We start from the raw sequence: 17,550 nt of genomic DNA on the forward strand, positions 1-17,550 counted from the left end.
TGTAGCTACAATCTATTTTTTAGTGAATGATTACAATGAATATAAGTAAAAAAAAAAAGAAAACATGTTTTTTTTTTATATTCCTTACATCACTAAACTTTTGGGGGAGGGTTTCAAGTCAGGGTTTCTCTGTGTAACAGTCCCGGGTGTCCTGGAACTCATTTTGTAGACCAAGCTGGCCTTGAACTCACTGAGATCCTCCTGCCTCTGCCTTCCAAGTGCTGGGATTAACAATGTGTGCCACCACCACCTGGCAGATTAAATATTTTATGTATTATAAGTGAATGAAAAGCAAATTTTACCCAAGAACCCACATACATTCATGTCCAAGCAACTTGTTACAGATTAACAGGGTGTAAGCAAATAAGGCATTTTTCTCAGTTATCTCAAAAGGTTATCTTACAAACAATCTTAAAAGAATCACTAATATAAACTTTTATATATGGAAAACAATCAGTCATCACTAGTGTACTCAGAGTGCATACCCACTCAACAGTTTTTTGTTAACGCATATCAGGAAGCTGAGGGCCAAAATGGGTACAAGGAATTGGTCATCACCTTTGTCACCAACTCATCCTAGCAAGAAAAGTACATCAGCTAGCAATAGGTAGATTGCCACTGTTTTGTTCCAAATCCCTTGCTCAACTATTGAAGAGTATATCTTTCTAAACTTTAGTTTCCCAAGAATTTTTACCACAAAGCCATTAACAAAAATATCTCAACCTAACCTTACTAACAATTCTACATGTCTAAATTCTTTCTAAGGTTGGTGGTTGAATCGTTAATCTGCTCCAGCAGCAATGCTTGGAAAAAGTCAGTCACTGTTGTAAGTGCCAGTAACACTGCCCAGTGAGAGCTAGAAACCCCTGAGACTTTTCATACAACCCATAGATCATGAGGGACACGGTGACCATGAAGACAACAATCAGAGTTGTGCTCAGTAACAGCATGTGGTCCTCAGAACACTTGGTCCTTGGGGCTTTGCCAACTGCTCAACCTTGTTCCATGAGTTCCAGTGCTTCCTGTTTGGTCCCCTTGCATGGCCCCCGACATATATGGTCTTTCCCACCTACTACTACTACTGCAAACAGGAAGAAGTATGACTTAGTTTGACAGTAGAGATTGAATTTGAGTGTAAACTATGTGTTACATGGGAACAATCTGCCCCTCAAAAAAACCTCAGGTGACTACTTCAGTTACCTTAGACCATATGACTAACAGCCACTGTCACCAACACAAAAGTCAAGGCATCGGGAAACTGAGTGGGATCTGGACATGCTCTCTAGTTGGTTGGGAACAAGAATGTGAAGAGGGCTTGGGATAAAGCAGTCCAATTATCAAATGTGAGCATGCCTTATCCACCTCTACTGACTGGCCAAGAATGGGCAGGTCACACCAGCTTGTCTGCACACCAGTTCCTTTCCTTAGGAAGTCTACACCCAGGGAGAGCCTCCTCAGTGGTAAACCTTTTCCGGGCCCCTTACACAACACAAGCGTGGTGCCTGCAAGGCAAAGACTGGCAGTCCCTTCGGAGATAAGGAAAATGTTCAGAGGCCGTTAGGAGCAGAGCCACTCAACTGGGTCCCCTAGTTCCGGTTCAGTTTCCAAGGTTCGTCTGTGAGTGCCGAGAGTGCCGAGATGCGGGTGGGCAAGGTAAAGGCCTGTAAACTTGGCTGACTGTGCTTGAAGCATTTCTGGTTTCTGGAACCTCCTGTCCTTCACAAGCCCAGCTGCTTTCCTCATGTGACTGCTTAACGGTCCACCTTCTCCCATACACAACACTTCCACTATCCTGGAAGGGCTCTGCTCCTGGGCCCTAGGGAGAGGGCTGTGGCAAAGTGGAAGAAGTCAAAGTCATACGAATCAATTGAGCCTCTTCTCGTCTGTGATTGGGGCAAGAGCAATAGCACTCTTCATCTTCCCTAATGAGGGTCATGGGAGACTAAAGCGCCCATGGGCAGGAAGACGGCTTCTCACACCGGCCCGCCCAGCCAACTCTAGCCCTCAACTCTGACCAGAGCTGACCTCCACCTCCCCTCAGCATGGAGAAGCCTGCCCCAGAAACCCCATCTCACCAGCTCTAGCTCAGGTACCCACCCCTTCTCTGTTGAAAACACCCTACCTCTTTCTCCAGAGCTATTCCCACCACCGCCACTCCCCTCGGGAGTCCCTACCGGTCCTTGTGAGAGGGTAAAGGAGAGGCGGGACTCAAGTTGTTTTTCCAAGAAAAGGAGTCAGCTGGCTTAAGGTTAGTCGGCTGTTGACACTCAAGAAGCTTTGTGGGTGACGGGGCCAGGCGCGGACGGGCGCGTCCAACTCTGGCTGGCTCAGGAAGAACAAGCGCTGGTGCGAGATGCCCGCAATTCGACCCAAGCGCCCAGGCCACGGCAGAGCTGTCCGAGGTCCTGAATCTGCCTACTTGGGGCCTTCACTAATACTGTGTGCTGCAGGAGGTCTGGGAGACCCGGGTCGCCCTGGGGGTCTGTTCTGTCCCAGGTGACCTTGGGCACCGGGCTTCTCCTCGTAGGCAGCGGTGAACTCATTCCTCGTGTCGCGGCTGGATAGGAGGCTCGTGCCATCTTCGGTCTCGCAACTGGTGCGCGACCCTTTCCGGGCCTGGAAAGGGACCTGGTCTTCTGCCACCTTAGACGCTCGCCTGTCCTTTCTCTCATTCTCTTTCTCAGGCCCCGACGGCTCCAATCTTTTGGCTGCCCGGCGGCCAACAGAAGCATGTTGGCCGAATCCTCCCCGCCACACACCACTTCCTGTTGGGACCAAACTCTCAAGACCGCGGTTAAACCGCAAGCCGGACAACCAAGGGGCCGAAGCCATGGAGAGGCGCGAAAACAATTCGGGGTCTAGAGTGTGTGGTTAGGGCTGAGGCGGGGCGCGTAGCCAGACTTGGCCGCCTTGTTCCTCCCAAGCCCGCGAGGGGGCGCCTTGTCCCCATGACAACGCGGACAGCCCCTCCACCCCCTCCCCCGCCCGGAGGGCAGCGCCCGAGGCTAATCCGCCCAGGAGACTGGGGGTGGTGCCCTCGATGCTGGAGCCCCCAGTCGCCGACCAATTCCCAGGAGGGGCGCAAGCATCAAGGGTGTCCGACACTCCAGGTGCTGACCCCCGCGCGTCGCCGCTGGGTGACCGGCCCCGAGAGGGTGGTGTGTCCCCACCACGATTGGCTGCTTCCCTGTGACATCACGCGGCTCGGGGAAAAGTGCGAGCGTGAGCGCGAGTCGGAGCCACAGCGCCGGGAGCTGCAGGCGAAGCAGGGGCCGCCCCTTGGCACCCCGTCCCCGCCCCCGGCCCACGGCCGAGTCACCCACCCCGCCGACTCCCGAGCCCTCTGGCTTGTCCCGCCGTCTGTCCCGCGCAGCAGAGCAAGACAGAAAAGCAGCTGGTGAGTAACTCCGCGGGGGTGAGGGGCTCCTATGCAAGGCGAGGAGGTGAGGCCCCGGGACCCTCTGGGGGTCTCCAGAGGTGAGTCCCAGACCCTTCAAGGGGCGAGCACGGTGCGGAAGGGGCGGAGAGCTTAGGGGTGGGAGACCCCTCTGGAAGAAGGATCCCGGGTCCTGAAAGGTTTCTCCAGGTGCGCCTCCAGAGATGGGTGATCATCCAGGCGGCTAGGACAGAAGAGTTTGAGCCCACAGCCCCAGCCCCAAAGCTGGGCAGCCGTCGGGTCAGGACCCACACTCCCTCACTCCCTCCGGTTGGCTGCTCTATAGGGCGCCGGAAGATGAAGCCCCAAAGCGCCCTTTTCCCGCCCGTCTCTCTGCCCTCCCTTCCCACCTTGGCCCACCCGGATCTGCCAGCAAGCTCTAGCCCGTGGAGTCCTCTGTACGCGACCTTGAGCCCCGACGGAAAATACCCCTGTTCTCTCCTGGCACCCTTCCCCCTCTCCAGGACTAACCCTTGCTTTTACCCATCCCGGGAGATAGTCTCCGGGTCCCCCACCCTTCTAGCTCTCAGAGGAAGTGTTGGGCACAATGACTTGGCCCAATATCCTGCGCCCCTCTCCCTTTCCCTTAAGTACATAGGCTCTCTTCACCCCAGGGACAGATCGGGGGCCATAGCTTTCCTAAAGTGATCGCTTAGTAATCGAAAACGTACCCCACGAGCCATCCCCACGGGCGCCCAGAGCACCCTTTCCCGTCGTCCCCAGCAGGGGAAGGGGCTCGAGGACCCGCTGAAGCACAGTGCCCACGCCCAGAGACTACAGGAACTGCGTGGCTGGGGGTTGATGGGAGGGCGGGGCATCAGACAGCCTTGGCCCTTTCGACCTGGACCCAGACATGGAGGAGATGCGAGGTGGGCCAAGGGTAAGCCCTGAGGTGGCCCTTTAGGTACACTGACTCCACAGCTTGGGAACTCGGTGCCTATTTTGGCTGATGGGACTAGACAGGGCCTCTCCAGTGGGTGCAGGTTGAAGAGCGAAGGAGACCAATCGTACACTCGACCCAAGCCTCGACTGGGCTCCCCGTTTGAAGGCTCTGCCCCTGCCTTCAATGCATGGGGTACTCCGAACTGAGCCCCATGACCCTCACGGCTCGATTGGGCGACTACCACAGCGGCTTCTCGACGTAAGTCGAGCGCTGGGACTGTGCGCTCTCAATTCTTGAGAATGCCCGGGCCGCTAAGACATGGTTTCAAAGTAAGGGTTTCCTCGCAGCCAAAATTCTGGTCTTTTTTCAACCCTTTCGCCACCCCGCAAGCCGGGAGATTCCCGCCATAGGTATTTGATGTGGCTGGTCACTCGCTAATGGTCCAGCACACAAGTTCGCAGGTAGACCGACCCAAGCCGTGAGCACCTCAGGCTTGCACACACATGCACACGCACGTGTCCACATGGCGTGGCACGCTCACGCGCTCAAAGGCGCACCGGTATCCAGGCGTGGCGGTGCACACACTGGCACATGCAGGAAGCTACTAGTGTCTACTCGCGCTCTCGGGTAGTCATACACAAACAGAACTTGCACTCACGTTCCCACCTACACATTCCCTGATGGGTGCCTTGCGAGGTGCTGGTGGAAGGAATCCCGACGCCCTAAAGTTTCTCATCCTCGAGCCCCTGGCCGAACCTAGGGAATCTTCGTGGCAGTTTAAGGCCACGAAGTCTGTCGGTGTCCCCCTGCCTTTGGTCCCTTGTAGGAGAAGCCCTGCCCTGAGGCTTTTCTGTATTCGCGATTTGCACTGGGACTTGGGGACATGGTGAACCTGTCTCGAGGTCCGGAGCTAGCACCCGGGGACCGACATTGCCATCTAGTGGCGCGCACAGGTCAGGGCGAAGGCTGCTTACCTTCCCAGATCCTAGTGGGTCCGGATTCCGGGGAAAATTGTGTCCGCGGGTGTTGCGGTGTGAACGTCTGAGAGAGAATCAGAGAGTCCCGGAAAGAAAACTGGGACCGAGTTGAGAAAACTGAATTTTACCCAGTCTGCATCTGGCAGGGCCCCGAGAAGACCAAGCCACCCACCATTCATCTGGTCACTTACTTGTCAAGGCTGTTTCTGGTGCCAGGAGGACAAAAGGTCAAATCCTAGTGAGGGAGCTGGATGGGGTGTGAGGGTTCCGCACCTAAGGTGCATCTGGTGGGCTTCTCTCTGGTGTGGATTAGCATCCCAACCCACCCCCATCTTACAAACTGAATGACTTTCATCAAATTCATCAGCATGAAGCTCTTCTACAGAAGGGGACATTTATATCTGTAAGATGAGGCTAGCAATAGCGCAACACCTTCTCTGGCTGCTATAGGCATTAAACGTGATGATCTATAGGAAAAGCAACAAGGGACTCCTGACTCAAGTTAACACTCAATAAACAAGACATGTTGTATTTTCCTATCACACATCTTTTCCCACCCCAAACCCCTTCTTATCCTGCTGGCTGCTGGCTCTGTTGGGGCCCTGGGAGACTAAAGTGGGGTTTTCCTTGGCTTACCTCTGCCCCTGCCAGTGAGTGTCCCGGGAAAGGTGGCCTCTGTGCTACCAGTATCCCGGCTCAGAGGCTGACGCTTGAGGCTCCATTTTGGAGGCTCTCAGAGCTGAACAGCCCTGTGGAAACTCTTGAAAGGACGGTCTTCCTTTGCCCTTGGCTCCTTGGGTGACCTTGGAGGTATCATTACCCCCTCTCCTCCTGTCCTCCTTTGACCCAAGGGTTTAACACAGGAGAAGCTAACTTTGAAGCCAGAAGGCAGGGTCCAGTGCCTGCTATGATTGGGCTGGAGGACCGGGGCCAAGCTTGGCATGTGTCTGCAGCCTGCAGTGCCATTTCCACTTGGAGAGCAAGCTGAGGCGCTAACTGGATCACCTGGCTATTCAAAGGCTGTGGTGGGACAAGATCCTCTATTTTGTAAATGAGGGAGCTAAGTACCAGAGGGCAGATGACCCTCCTTAGATCGTACAGCTCGACCTTGCTGGCCTCCTGTTGAACCGAGCGAGGCTGTAGATTTGTGCTTTTTCCTCCACATCCGGCTGCTGTGCCCTCTTTTCCTCTCTCTCTCTCTCTCTCTCTCTCTCTCTCTCTCTCTCTCTCTCTCTCTCTCTCTCTCTCTCTCTCTCTCTCTCTCACACACACACACACACACACACACACAGAACTGCGTATACAACCTGCGTATGGATGAGATGGGCCTGTGTGCGTATGTGGAATGGTTGTGTGTTGGCGGGTGTGAAGGAGGCTGGGCTGAGCCCGGGCACAGCGTGCTGGGCGTGGGCCTCCCTCACATGTATGGAAGAGGAAGGGGAGGGAGAGAGCTGTAGGGAGCCTGGTGGGAGGAAAGGCAGACTCGGGGAGGGGCCTTGCCAGACCTCCCTGTGGGACATCCTCCCTGTGGGGCATCCTCCCTGTGGGACATCCTCCCTGTGGGGCATCCTCCCTGTGGGACATCCTCCCTGTGGGTCATCCTCCCTGTAGGGCATCCTCCCTGTGGGTCATCCTCCCTGTGGGGCATCCTCCCTGTGGGGCATCCTCCCTGTGGGGCATCCTCCCTGTGGGGCATCCTCCCTGTGGGGCATCCTCCCTGTGGGGCATCCTCCCTGTGGGGCTGTCTGGGAGGCTGACTCTGGGTTCTCTCTGGGGTAATTCCCTCACCTTTTGGGTCCACCAGGGAGGTTAGACTGGTCTTGGTTCTTAGGAAGTCAGGTTGAGCTTCCACGCCTGCTTTTAGGTTTCTGATTTCTTGCGGTTGGAGCCCTGGGGAGCTGACAGCCTGTAGCTGGGCCTGCATTGTCCACTCATCCCCTGGGACTGGGCTGGGGAGGCAAAGCTGAACTTGAGTCATCGAACCATTCCTTTTCCTTCTCTGGGGGGCTTGGCTTTCGCCTCGCCTCCTCTGGTCCCGTGGGTAACGTTCCTAACCCTTAGAACCATCAGATCCCGTGTCTTAGCTCTAGGACCATCGTCTTTGCTCCCCAGATGCACTCTACCAGCAACCAGACATCAAGGAAGCATGGAGCCCCATTTATTTAAATAATCACAGAGGCTATTTAACACGTCTGCGCCTGTTTCCTCAATATCCGCCTCAGGTTTATGAGGGACTTGATACGATTGGTGCCAGCTACTAATGCACACCCCTGCACCACTGCCTCTGTCTGCAGGGTAGGGGTGTAGGGACAGGAGAACAAGTCTCTGGAGCTTGGTGATGTTCAGTTCAGAAATGCACAGGTGACTGGATATGGTGGTATATACCTTTAATTCCAGACCTAGAGGCAGAGGTGGGCAGATCAAACTGAGTTTGAGGTCAACCTGGTCTACACAGTAAGACCCTATCTAAAAAAAAAAAAAAGAAAAGAAAGAAAGAAAGAGAAGAAATGACCAAGCAGAACTGAATATGTAGCTCAGAGGTACATGTGTGTGGTATATATCTGCCATGTGTGACCTTGGTACCATCTTCAGTGCCCAAGGAGCAAGGATGGGGAAGGACGTGACTGAGTGAGCAAATGAACACTTCTCTCTGGTCTCCCCCTCCCAGCCTCTGGGACCACGCCTCCCGCTGCCCCTTGCTTTCCTGGGCTCCGTCTACACTGGCCTGTCCAGGTCACTGGGCTCTGTCTACACTGGCCTGTCCAGGTCACTGGGCTCTGTCTACACTGGCCTGCCCGTGTCACTGGGCTTCGTCTACACTGGCCTGTCCAGGTCACTGGGCTCCGTCTACACTGGCCTGTCCAGGTCACTGGGTCTGCCGTTATCCCAGCCATGTGGCACAGCTCTTCACATGGCTGCCTCTTTGTCACCGTCCCATCATCTCCCGGGAGAGGCCCGTGCTCACTGGCAGGGTGAGGCCCGTCTTCTGACTCACCGCCCTCACCCTCACTCTGCCTTCTTTTCCTTTTTTGCGGTTTTTTCCCCCTCACGTTTCTCTCTTGTCCATTCTGAGCTAGGAACCATGTGTTTCCTTAGCTCCCGTAACCTCAGCCCCGGGCTGACCACAGCACTCGGCCCCTGTGAGGCTCTCAGCTAAGGGAGTGAAAACTGAGGAGCCGTGGGTTAGAGAACCCTGACGTTTTCCTGGATGGAATTCCTCCTGCCACGGTGATGTCAGTTAGCCTCTGCGTAACCCCGCATCCTCATCGTAACCCCTTCCCTGTCTCCTTCCTCCTGCAGCCACTGCCTGCCCGTACCCAGCATGTCGAATTTCACCCCGGTCAATGGCAGCTCAGCCAACCAGTCTGTGCGGCTGGTCACAGCATCCCACAACCACCTGGAGACAGTGGAGATGGTGTTCATTGCCACGGTGACGGGCTCGCTGAGCCTGGTGACGGTTGTGGGTAACATCCTGGTGATGCTGTCCATCAAGGTCAACAGGCAGCTGCAGACAGTCAACAACTACTTCCTGTTCAGCCTGGCATGTGCCGATCTTATCATAGGCGTATTCTCAATGAACCTCTACACCGTGTACATCATCAAGGGTTACTGGCCCCTGGGCGCAGTGGTCTGTGACCTGTGGCTGGCTCTAGACTACGTGGTAAGCAATGCCTCCGTCATGAACCTTCTCATCATCAGCTTTGACCGCTACTTCTGCGTCACCAAACCCCTCACCTACCCCGCCCGCCGCACGACTAAAATGGCAGGCCTCATGATCGCTGCTGCCTGGGTCCTGTCCTTTGTGCTCTGGGCCCCTGCCATCTTGTTCTGGCAGTTTGTGGTGGGCAAGAGGACGGTGCCTGACAACCAGTGTTTCATCCAGTTCTTGTCCAACCCGGCAGTGACCTTTGGCACAGCCATTGCTGCCTTCTACCTGCCCGTGGTCATCATGACTGTGCTGTATATTCACATCTCACTGGCAAGTCGCAGTCGAGTCCACAAGCATCGGCCTGAGGGTCCCAAGGAGAAGAAGGCCAAGACGCTGGCTTTCCTCAAGAGCCCCCTGATGAAGCCGAGTATCAAGAAACCTCCACCAGGGGGCGCTTCTCGAGAGGAACTGCGCAACGGGAAGCTAGAAGAGGCCCCTCCGCCAGCCCTGCCCCCGCCTCCACGCCCAGTGGCCGACAAGGACACTTCCAATGAGTCTAGCTCGGGCAGTGCCACCCAGAATACCAAGGAACGGCCACCCACAGAACTGTCCACCACAGAGGCCACGCCAGCCCTGCCCGCCCCTACCCTGCAGCCACGAACCCTCAACCCAGCCTCTAAATGGTCCAAGATTCAGATTGTAACAAAGCAGACAGGCAATGAGTGTGTGACAGCCATCGAGATTGTACCCGCCACGCCAGCTGGCATGCGCCCAGCAGCCAATGTGGCCCGAAAGTTCGCCAGCATCGCTCGCAACCAGGTGCGCAAGAAGCGACAGATGGCGGCCCGGGAGCGCAAAGTGACTCGGACCATCTTTGCCATTCTGCTCGCCTTCATCCTCACCTGGACACCCTACAATGTCATGGTCCTGGTGAACACCTTTTGCCAGAGCTGTATCCCTGAGAGGGTGTGGTCCATCGGCTATTGGCTCTGCTACGTCAACAGCACCATTAACCCTGCTTGCTATGCACTCTGCAATGCCACTTTCAAAAAGACCTTCCGACACCTCCTGCTGTGCCAGTATCGGAACATCGGCACAGCCAGGTAGACGGGCAGGTGTCCTAGGAGGTGCTGGTGTCATGAGTGTACCGGGGAACCACATGGGCTCACCGGCTGTGGAGGAGAGAGTAGGTGGCCCCATTCTGAGCATCTGCTAAAGAGAACAGGTCTCTTAGACAGAGAGGCACAAGAGGCTCTTTGCTAGGTTTGGAGAGCAGATCTCTACTGAAACCCAGGAGGCTCCGCCCAGGGAGGGTGCGAACTGGCACCACCTGTCCCCTCTCTGTCGTCCTGTCTCAGGAAGATGGGGACAATGGCTGGAGTAGGCAGCTGCTCCGTCAAGGCCAACCATCAGCAGAGGCAGAATGGCTAGGCGAGCAGAGGTCAGGGGCATCTCGAGAGGATCAAAGGAGCCAGGCTTGGAAGGGTGGGGTACCCCGTTCTGCTGTAATCGGTGCTTTCTGGCTCCCTGCACCCCTCCCCCTGCATGTAGGCTCAGCCCTTCCCCTCCCCCAGGTCCCACTCCAGGGTGAGAGATTTCCCTGCCATAGTTGCTCAGCCAGGCTCTGGGTGGGGGAAAGCCGGGTTGAGGTACCCTTTGACACTTTAGTCACAGCTGGATTGGGCATCTGGGAAGCCAAGCCGAGAAGCTAATTGACTCCAGGGGACCAAGACTGAGTCAGAGTGGTGGACCTTACTGTCGAGAACACAGCCTCTTAGGTCACACATCAGATGACGGACAATACTCCCCTCTACCTCTGCACGACGGAGGACCCAAGGAAAGAAAAAGTGTGTGTATGTGTGAACTTGGTGACCCATGCAGGCCTCAGTGGCAGGGGAGGCAAGCCAGGCACCCGCAAGAGGCAGAGTTCAATCTGGGTTCTCTTCCCTAACCCGGTCCCTGGGAGAGATGGCACCCAGAGGACTCTGGAAGACATTTTCATAAATGTTCTGCTCTTTCCATGAGCTGTTGGGAGCACTTCCTGGTAACCCTCAACTCCCTTCAGTCCACCACCACCCCCAACAAAATTCCATGGCAAACTCCCTGGGAAGGGGCTTTTATATATTAAAAAAGAAGCTTTTATTGAAGAAAAAAATGTGAGCTCATTTTATTCATTTCTTAGTAACAGGTATCAGGGCGGGGAGAACAAAATGGGGTGCTGGGAACGGATCCCTCTGTGGGGAGGCGCAAGCTTCCCAGAATCCCTGGTCCCTCCCTACTTTGGGCACTTGGTGTGGCGTGAGAGAGCAGAGGCGTGATTGGCAAAGCTGACAGAGAGGCAAAAGGCACTGGTTATGTTTTGGGCCCGCTGAAAGGAAGGCTCCTTCCGGGACCCAGGTAAGGTCAGAGGCTCTCCAGCGTCCCGACCTCAGGCTTTTCCTTTCCCTTTCTTGGCTGGAAAACAAGAAAGAAACGCGTCTGTGACCGGGGCTGAGACCCACCCACAACAGTGAAGTACGTCTTTTAAGGAGAGAAAATTCTGCCCCCTAGTGGTCTTTGACCAGTTAACTTGCAAGGGCAGCCATTGTGACACCAAGTCCTTTCTTAGTCCCTCACTCATGGCCTCCAACTCACGGCAGTCCTACTGTTCAGCCCTCAGATTACAGGCTAGCGTCACCATGCCTGGCTTTCAGCTTTCTATTTTCAGTCAGGATCCGAGTATGACCCTCACCTGGGAGGTGGGCCGATCGACCTCTGCCCCATTGGCCCCAATGGCTTTTGTGGGTCAGGCAGCAGCATGGCCCTTTGGGACATCTTTCCTATAGTTTTACGGGCACGGGGAACTCCTCCCTGACCCAACCTAACAGCACCTCTTCAGGTGACAAAGGCAAGCCTTTTCCAGGAACCCAGGTCGGATGAGCCAACAGGAAGAGTAGTTCCTACTCGGGCAGAGAGGGTTTAGCACCTCGTGGAGTGGCCCTCAGGTGCCTGCCCATTCCCAATTCTAAGAGTGCTTTGAAGAGATGGCAGGAAGTCACTAGCCAGGTCCATAACTGCACCGTATTCACTGACCTTTGGCCTTCGACTTGCTCTTGGAGGTACAGGGCTTGGTCACACGAATGGTCTCCTGGCACTGGGCGTTGTAGCGAGCCTTCTTCAGGGTCCCTTGGCGGGCTTTGGTGCCAGTGCTCCCATCACACGCCCCCCAGCTCTCAAACTTGTATTTGCAGTCGGCTGACGGGAGAGTGGGCCATGGAGTGAGAAATGGGGAGCGCCGTGGCTGCCCCCCGCCCTCCTGTGCCCACCTCACCTCCAAATTCTTTCTTCCAGTTGCAGGGCACCTTGCAATGGATGCGCTGGGTCTGGGCTCCGCAGGTGCCCTCGCGGAAACCCACGCCGCAGTCTTTGCTGCTGGGGGTGCAGGGCCCCCAGGTCCACTCGGAACACTCGCTCCCCAGGCTGCCCTTCCTCACCTTGTCTACAAGGCGCCAGGAGCAGAGTTAAGGACGTGGCGTGCCCGGAGACTCCCTCGGAGACCAGCTCCTGGGTCACGCGGCCTCACCTGCCCCCTGCCCGTCCCCGGCCTCTCCTTGACCACCGAGCCCGCCCTACCCCATCACCTTTCTTTTTGGCCACAGCGGACGTGAGTGCCAGGAGGGCAAGAAGGGCTAGAAGGAAGAGGCCTCGGTGCTGCATCCTAAAGGAAAGGCTTGCGTTAGTTTCTCGCTCACTCCCTTGCCCGCTGGAGACCGCGGGAAAGACCTCCCACCCCGACTTGGCCCACTTTCCAGGCCCAAAGGGTCGGGCCGACAAGGGGGGCGACGGGAGAGGACCTGAAGCCGCTATCCCGGGCCTCAGGGTCGCCCCCCACCCCCGGCCTCAGCCCCCCTTGGTGGCAGCAGCCTGGAGGCACTGAGGCCACGGCTACTGTGCGCGCTCACTCGCTCACTGCTGGTGCGATGCTTCGCTCCCTCCCGCTACGCCGGTCCCGTCCCGCTAAGACCGCTGCGGCCCCTTTTGTCTGCAGAACCGGTCTGAGCCGGTCACATGGGCCCCCGCCCCTCCCCCCACCCCATGGAAGGACCCGCCCCCTCCCCTCAAACCCGCACCTCCTCAGACCCCCTAGTCCCCGCCTCCCCTCCCTCCCCTTGCCGAGCCGGGGCTCCTGCGCCTGTGCCCCTCACCTCTGATCTCTGGGTCTCCGGCCCCGGGGCCCCGTCTTGCCCGTCCACTCGAGGCTCAAGTCCTCTCACCGGCTCTGGAGCCCCAGCATTTACCTCCTCCCCCTTGCCTGCAGCCCTCCTCTGTCCCTTTTCCTCTCCCGCAGCCGCGACAGCTCTCAGGTCACCACTTCGCCTGGCGTCACAGGCCCCGGGAGGCCTCTGCACCCGCGACCCTTCCCTGCAACGCCTGGCTCATCTCCGACTTGTTAGGGATCAGTTCACTCAGAGGGCAAGGAAGGGCTCTGATGTGTCCGGGAGCTGGGTACCCGGAACCCCAGGTGTCCGGGGGCGAGCAACTCTCAAGACCCTTTTTCTAGTGCAGGTTTGGAGGAGGGAGGGGAGGCCCGCAGGCCTGAGTTTGGTAAACCTTGTAGCTGACACAGGTTGTCGGGAGGAGTTCCAGACCGGGCTTTGCCGGAGGTGATGACCGCCCACCCCTGACCCTGGGGCCTCAGGCTCACCTCCACCAGATCCCCAGCACAGGCCAGGGGGAGGGGACTGCTCCAGGGCACAGGGCCAAGGGACTAAAGAACCCACGCCTGGCCCCGCCCACCTTTTACTTTCATTGTTATCATCCCAGCGGGAGCGGGAAGCAGAGGCAATCAGCTCCGCCTCTGGTCCTGCGAGCCTAAGCTGCTAGGCAGAGGTCAGGAGCCGGGCACATTCATTGCAGTTAGGGACCCCACAACTGTCTGAGATGTCGGCTGCCACTCCCCCACTCCTAAATTAACCCAGCATATGACGCTGCTTATCAGAGACCCACACAAGAAAAAAGAAAACAAGGAAAAAAAATTCACTTTACTGAGTCACACCCAGCTGTAAACAAGTCACCGTGGTAGCCCCACACCCCCCCCCCCGCCCCAGGCCATACAGTCCGAAATGAAATGACTGGGTACATGAGGATCACCAGGGGAGGTGCCAAGCAGGGCAGCGGGCAGATGAATACAGCAGGCTCTTGAGTTAGGGAGGCCCAGAGTGGGTGGGTCAGATAGGAGGGCCAGGCACCCAGAAGCCTCCAGACAGTCCAAAGGACCAGGTGGCTCCCAAGCAGCCTGCTGACAGCAGGCCTCCCTGTCGCTGCTGGGCTCCCCTGGCTTGTCCTTCCATCAGCTGTGGTGAGGGGAAGTCTGCCCTGAAGGGACCCAGCCAGCCCAGCCAGTCTCCTGTTCCCCATGAACCCAGGGACAGGCGAGAGTCCAGCTCCTGAGTCCAGCCCTAGATCTGAGTGGCTTCTGGGGGGTGGCATGGGGCTCCTTCCCTGGGGCAGGGTCCCCCCATGGCCACCCGGCAGGAATGTGGCAGTGAGGTGGCAAGGAGAGGAGTTCTGGTCCTCTGGTAGTGTCCTCCCGCTGATGCACGGTCCCTAACTACACAGCAGTCTCCTGGTCCTCCCGCTGGACCATCTGGTAATGCTGCCGGTTCTCCAGGTAGGCAGCCAGCTCTGTGTCTTGAGCCTTCTCAGCTCGCTGCCGGGGGGTGTCGCCCTGGAGAAGAGGACAGGGGCCCCAAGGCCTTAGGGGAGGGCAAGGGCTCTTCTACCCAGCCTGTGGGGGAGGGATAACCTCACAGGTCACAAGGTTTCCCCTACTGGCTCAGGTTTCTCAGGGCCTGGACTGTGCTGGCTCAGAGCAGCTTCAAATTTCCTAGCCCTGCCCCCAATTTTTGCAAAGGGTGGTGGGTTTGTGCTCGCCAGACACCTTACCTGCTGGTCTGTCTTCATGAGGGAGGCCCCGGCTTCCACAATGTAGTGGCAGATGGTGCGCTGACCCAGGGCGGCTGCCTGGTGTAGACAGGTCTCCCCGCTGGGAAGCAGGGGCTGGTTGTGGACACTTGTAGTCCTCTGCCCAGCTGTCTCCCAGCAGCCATCAGAAAGGAGTTTGGCCAGAGGGGGAGGGGTGCCCCATGCTGGCCAGAAAGGGTTCTTGGACTCTGGGTGACCAAATGGTTGGGACTGAGGGAAGGTGGTTTTGAGGTGAACCCGGGGTCTATGTCCCAGATACTCACTTCTCCTCCACAGCATCAAGGATGTCTGGTGGTGCTGCAGGAGGGAAAGGGTACTAAGAACCCGACAGTCCCCCCTTCCCACCCAGCCCCAGGAGCACAGCTCACCATGGTCCAGCAGGTAGCGGACCACTTCCTTGCTGCCAGTGCTAACCGCGTGGTGTAAGAGCGTACGGCTCTGCTGGTCCCTGTGCATGAGATCACCTCCTGCTCGGTGTAGCTCCTGGAGCTGAGGGCAATGGGCAGGGCACAAGCATGGACCCAGGCACAGGCTCACACAAGTTACACGCTAGGAGCCATTGAGGGTTTTCGTTGTTTTGAGACAGGTTCTCTCTATGTAGTCCTGGCTGTTCTGGAGCTCACTTACACAGACCAGACTGGCCTTGAACTCAAGAGAGATCCCCTTGCCTCTGTCTCCTGAGTCCTGGGATTAAAGGCATGCACCACCACACCCGGCTTCTGAGGGTCTCTTTGGGTGTCATTAGAGACACAAGTCTTTTATCATCCTACATGTGAGGGACTCCCCTAAAATGCACAGCCAGCCAAGCCTTGGTTCCTTTAAGACTGACCCCTTTCTAAGTACCAGGGAAGGAAGACTGGGTGAGGTAGCCCCTAGTAATAAGTCACCTGGACAGGAGGACCAGCTGATGACAGATGACAAGAGCCTAAGACCACCCAGGGGCTCAAGGGGCAAGGCTAAGCTATGACCAGTACCTTGCAGAAGTCATTCCTCTTGGCAGCTTCAATCAGCTCTTCACCTGCACAGAACATCTGTCTATCAGACCCTGAGGTGTGATGCTGGGCATGGCTTCATGTGTGAACAGTATGTGTGATGCTGGGCCACTGTCCATGGAAGGAGCCTGCTGGGGCATACATGCTCAAGGCTGGGCTTGTACAGGAACGTGATCACATGGGCCTCAATGGCTGTGCTTGTCAACTCTATGTGACCCTATCCCCACTGAACCTCCCTCACACACACCAGGGGAAGGAAGAGGCCTCACCTTGAGGCCGTGCAGCATCTCCCTGCAGCGACCTACAAATAGAACAGGGTGAGTTGTGGCCCCGCTCAACCCAGCTGACCACCTTCCCTGGCCCCAACCATGGTGGCCTTCGCTTTTTAAAGTTGACTGAGTGCCTCCTGCACATCACACACTGTGGGGTACAAGCAGGAGCCAGACAGACCTGCCCTCATGGGGCTTACATCCTAGTTCAGAGACACAAGCCAACCAATAAATAAGGAATTTGGAAGCGCTATTAAAACACAACAGGGCAGTGTGACCAAGCAGCTGGGGACTGAACACTGGACACTTTCCAACCTTTAGGTGGCATTCCTGGAAAAAATTCCTCTGAGAGAGAAAAGCCAAGCTGACGCTGGGGGTGTCTGAGAAGGGGCAAGTGGGAGGCAGCAGGGGCAAAAGTCCAGAGGATGGTCTGGGACCTCAAGGGACCTGGGCTGAGGCACTGTGGTAAGTAAGGGCAGGGAGAGAGGCTAGGCTCAGAGAGGCCAAGAGGCCTGGGACTGAAGGGCTGCTGAGAAGAGAGGTTCGAGGCCGGGGAGTGGCCTGTTTGGACCTGCACTTTGAGGCACTCTGAGTAACAGGCCTGGAGGCAGCAGAGTGCAGAGGGGGAGGAGGGCGCAGATGGTGGGGAGCACCACGGTAGAGGGACAGAGCCTGGGGCTCCTGAGCGCTCATGCTGCGACTAAAGACCCAGATCCAAGCCTGCAGCCAACAGACAGGGTTTAGGGGGTGGCTAGGGGGCTCTTAGACTCACCGGGGTATGGGGGAGCAGGGGGAGGCAGGGAGCGGGGAGGTAGGGGTGGGGAGGTCAGGTCGGGCTGATGCCCCCAGCAGCTCAGGGTCTAGGATATAAATCTCGTCCTGGGCAATCTCCGTCACATAGTTAAGGTGCTCCTGTGGGGGGGAGGGGTTAGAACTGAGGGTCAGTGCCAGACACATGGCCTTTAGTCCCCAGCAATGAGGGCGGGGTTTAGGGGCCGAAAGCAAGGCAGCAGACCTAGGGAGGCCTCTCTCAGAGCAGGAACATCAGGGGGAGGCAGCAGAGAGAGTGGGAGTCCTGCTTCCCGCCCACATCCACGGTTGTTTCCCCTGGTCCCTGCCGGCTCCATGCGGCATTCACCAGCTCAACAACCACTTCCCACTGCAGGGCCAGGTGATCCAGCCCTGGCTATTTTCTTCTGTTTCCCTGGATAGCACTGTGCTTCCAGGCCCTCCCTTCCACCCACCCAGAAAGCCTTTTCTGGGTGTGCCAGCTTTTTCTGTTGGCACCATCCCTGTGCATTCCTGGAGGGTGGGGACATGTGATCCACAGCCACAGGCATGTGAGTATATTACGGCCATGGGGCTGTGGTAAGCATGCCT

General features: G+C 56.9%; 3 protein-coding genes across 20 annotated transcripts in view; 1 reads left to right on the top strand and 2 right to left on the bottom strand.

Annotated features, from left to right (window-relative positions):
* The first annotated feature begins 522 nt into the window (after positions 1-522).
* Chrm4 (cholinergic receptor muscarinic 4) lies at positions 523-11,092 on the top strand. Its single transcript, XM_005064914.4, has 2 exons — positions 523-3,397; positions 8,597-11,092. The coding sequence occupies exons 1-2, from the start codon at positions 2,949-2,951 to the stop codon at positions 10,050-10,052; spliced, it is 1,905 nt and encodes a 634-aa protein (XP_005064971.2). The 5' UTR covers positions 523-2,948; the 3' UTR covers positions 10,053-11,092.
* Mdk (midkine) lies at positions 11,088-13,619 on the bottom strand. 2 transcript variants are annotated; one of them, XM_040745855.1, is made up of 5 exons: positions 13,130-13,619; positions 12,566-12,642; positions 12,256-12,423; positions 12,018-12,179; positions 11,088-11,399 (listed from the first exon to the last, which is right to left on the bottom strand). In XM_040745855.1, the coding sequence occupies exons 2-5, from the start codon at positions 12,639-12,641 to the stop codon at positions 11,374-11,376; spliced, it is 432 nt and encodes a 143-aa protein (XP_040601789.1). In that variant the 5' UTR covers position 12,642; positions 13,130-13,619; the 3' UTR covers positions 11,088-11,373. The 2 variants fall into 2 exon arrangements, with proteins under 2 accessions (XP_040601789.1, XP_005064611.1); XM_005064554.4 differs by lacking the exon at positions 13,130-13,619 and adding an exon at positions 12,887-12,991.
* Positions 13,620-13,945: 326 nt separating this feature from the next.
* Dgkz (diacylglycerol kinase zeta) overlaps positions 13,946-17,550 on the bottom strand; it is a 41,765-nt gene continuing 38,160 nt past the window's right edge. For all 17 annotated transcript variants that reach the window (XM_021231747.2, XM_005064907.4, XM_040745851.1 and 14 more), the window contains 7 exons: positions 16,943-17,082; positions 16,171-16,202; positions 15,884-15,927; positions 15,278-15,398; positions 15,173-15,206; positions 14,871-14,970; positions 13,946-14,652 (listed from right to left, as the gene is read on the bottom strand). In XM_021231747.2, coding sequence (XP_021087406.1) covers positions 14,536-14,652; positions 14,871-14,970; positions 15,173-15,206; positions 15,278-15,398; positions 15,884-15,927; positions 16,171-16,202; positions 16,943-17,082 — 588 coding nt within the window. In that variant the 3' untranslated portion in view covers positions 13,946-14,535. The remainder of the gene's footprint in view (positions 14,653-14,870; positions 14,971-15,172; positions 15,207-15,277; positions 15,399-15,883; positions 15,928-16,170; positions 16,203-16,942; positions 17,083-17,550) is intronic.

The sequence above is a fragment of the Mesocricetus auratus genome, unplaced genomic scaffold (assembly GCF_017639785.1).
Source record: "Mesocricetus auratus isolate SY011 unplaced genomic scaffold, BCM_Maur_2.0 Super-Scaffold_100004, whole genome shotgun sequence".
NCBI lineage: Eukaryota > Metazoa > Chordata > Mammalia > Rodentia > Cricetidae > Mesocricetus > Mesocricetus auratus.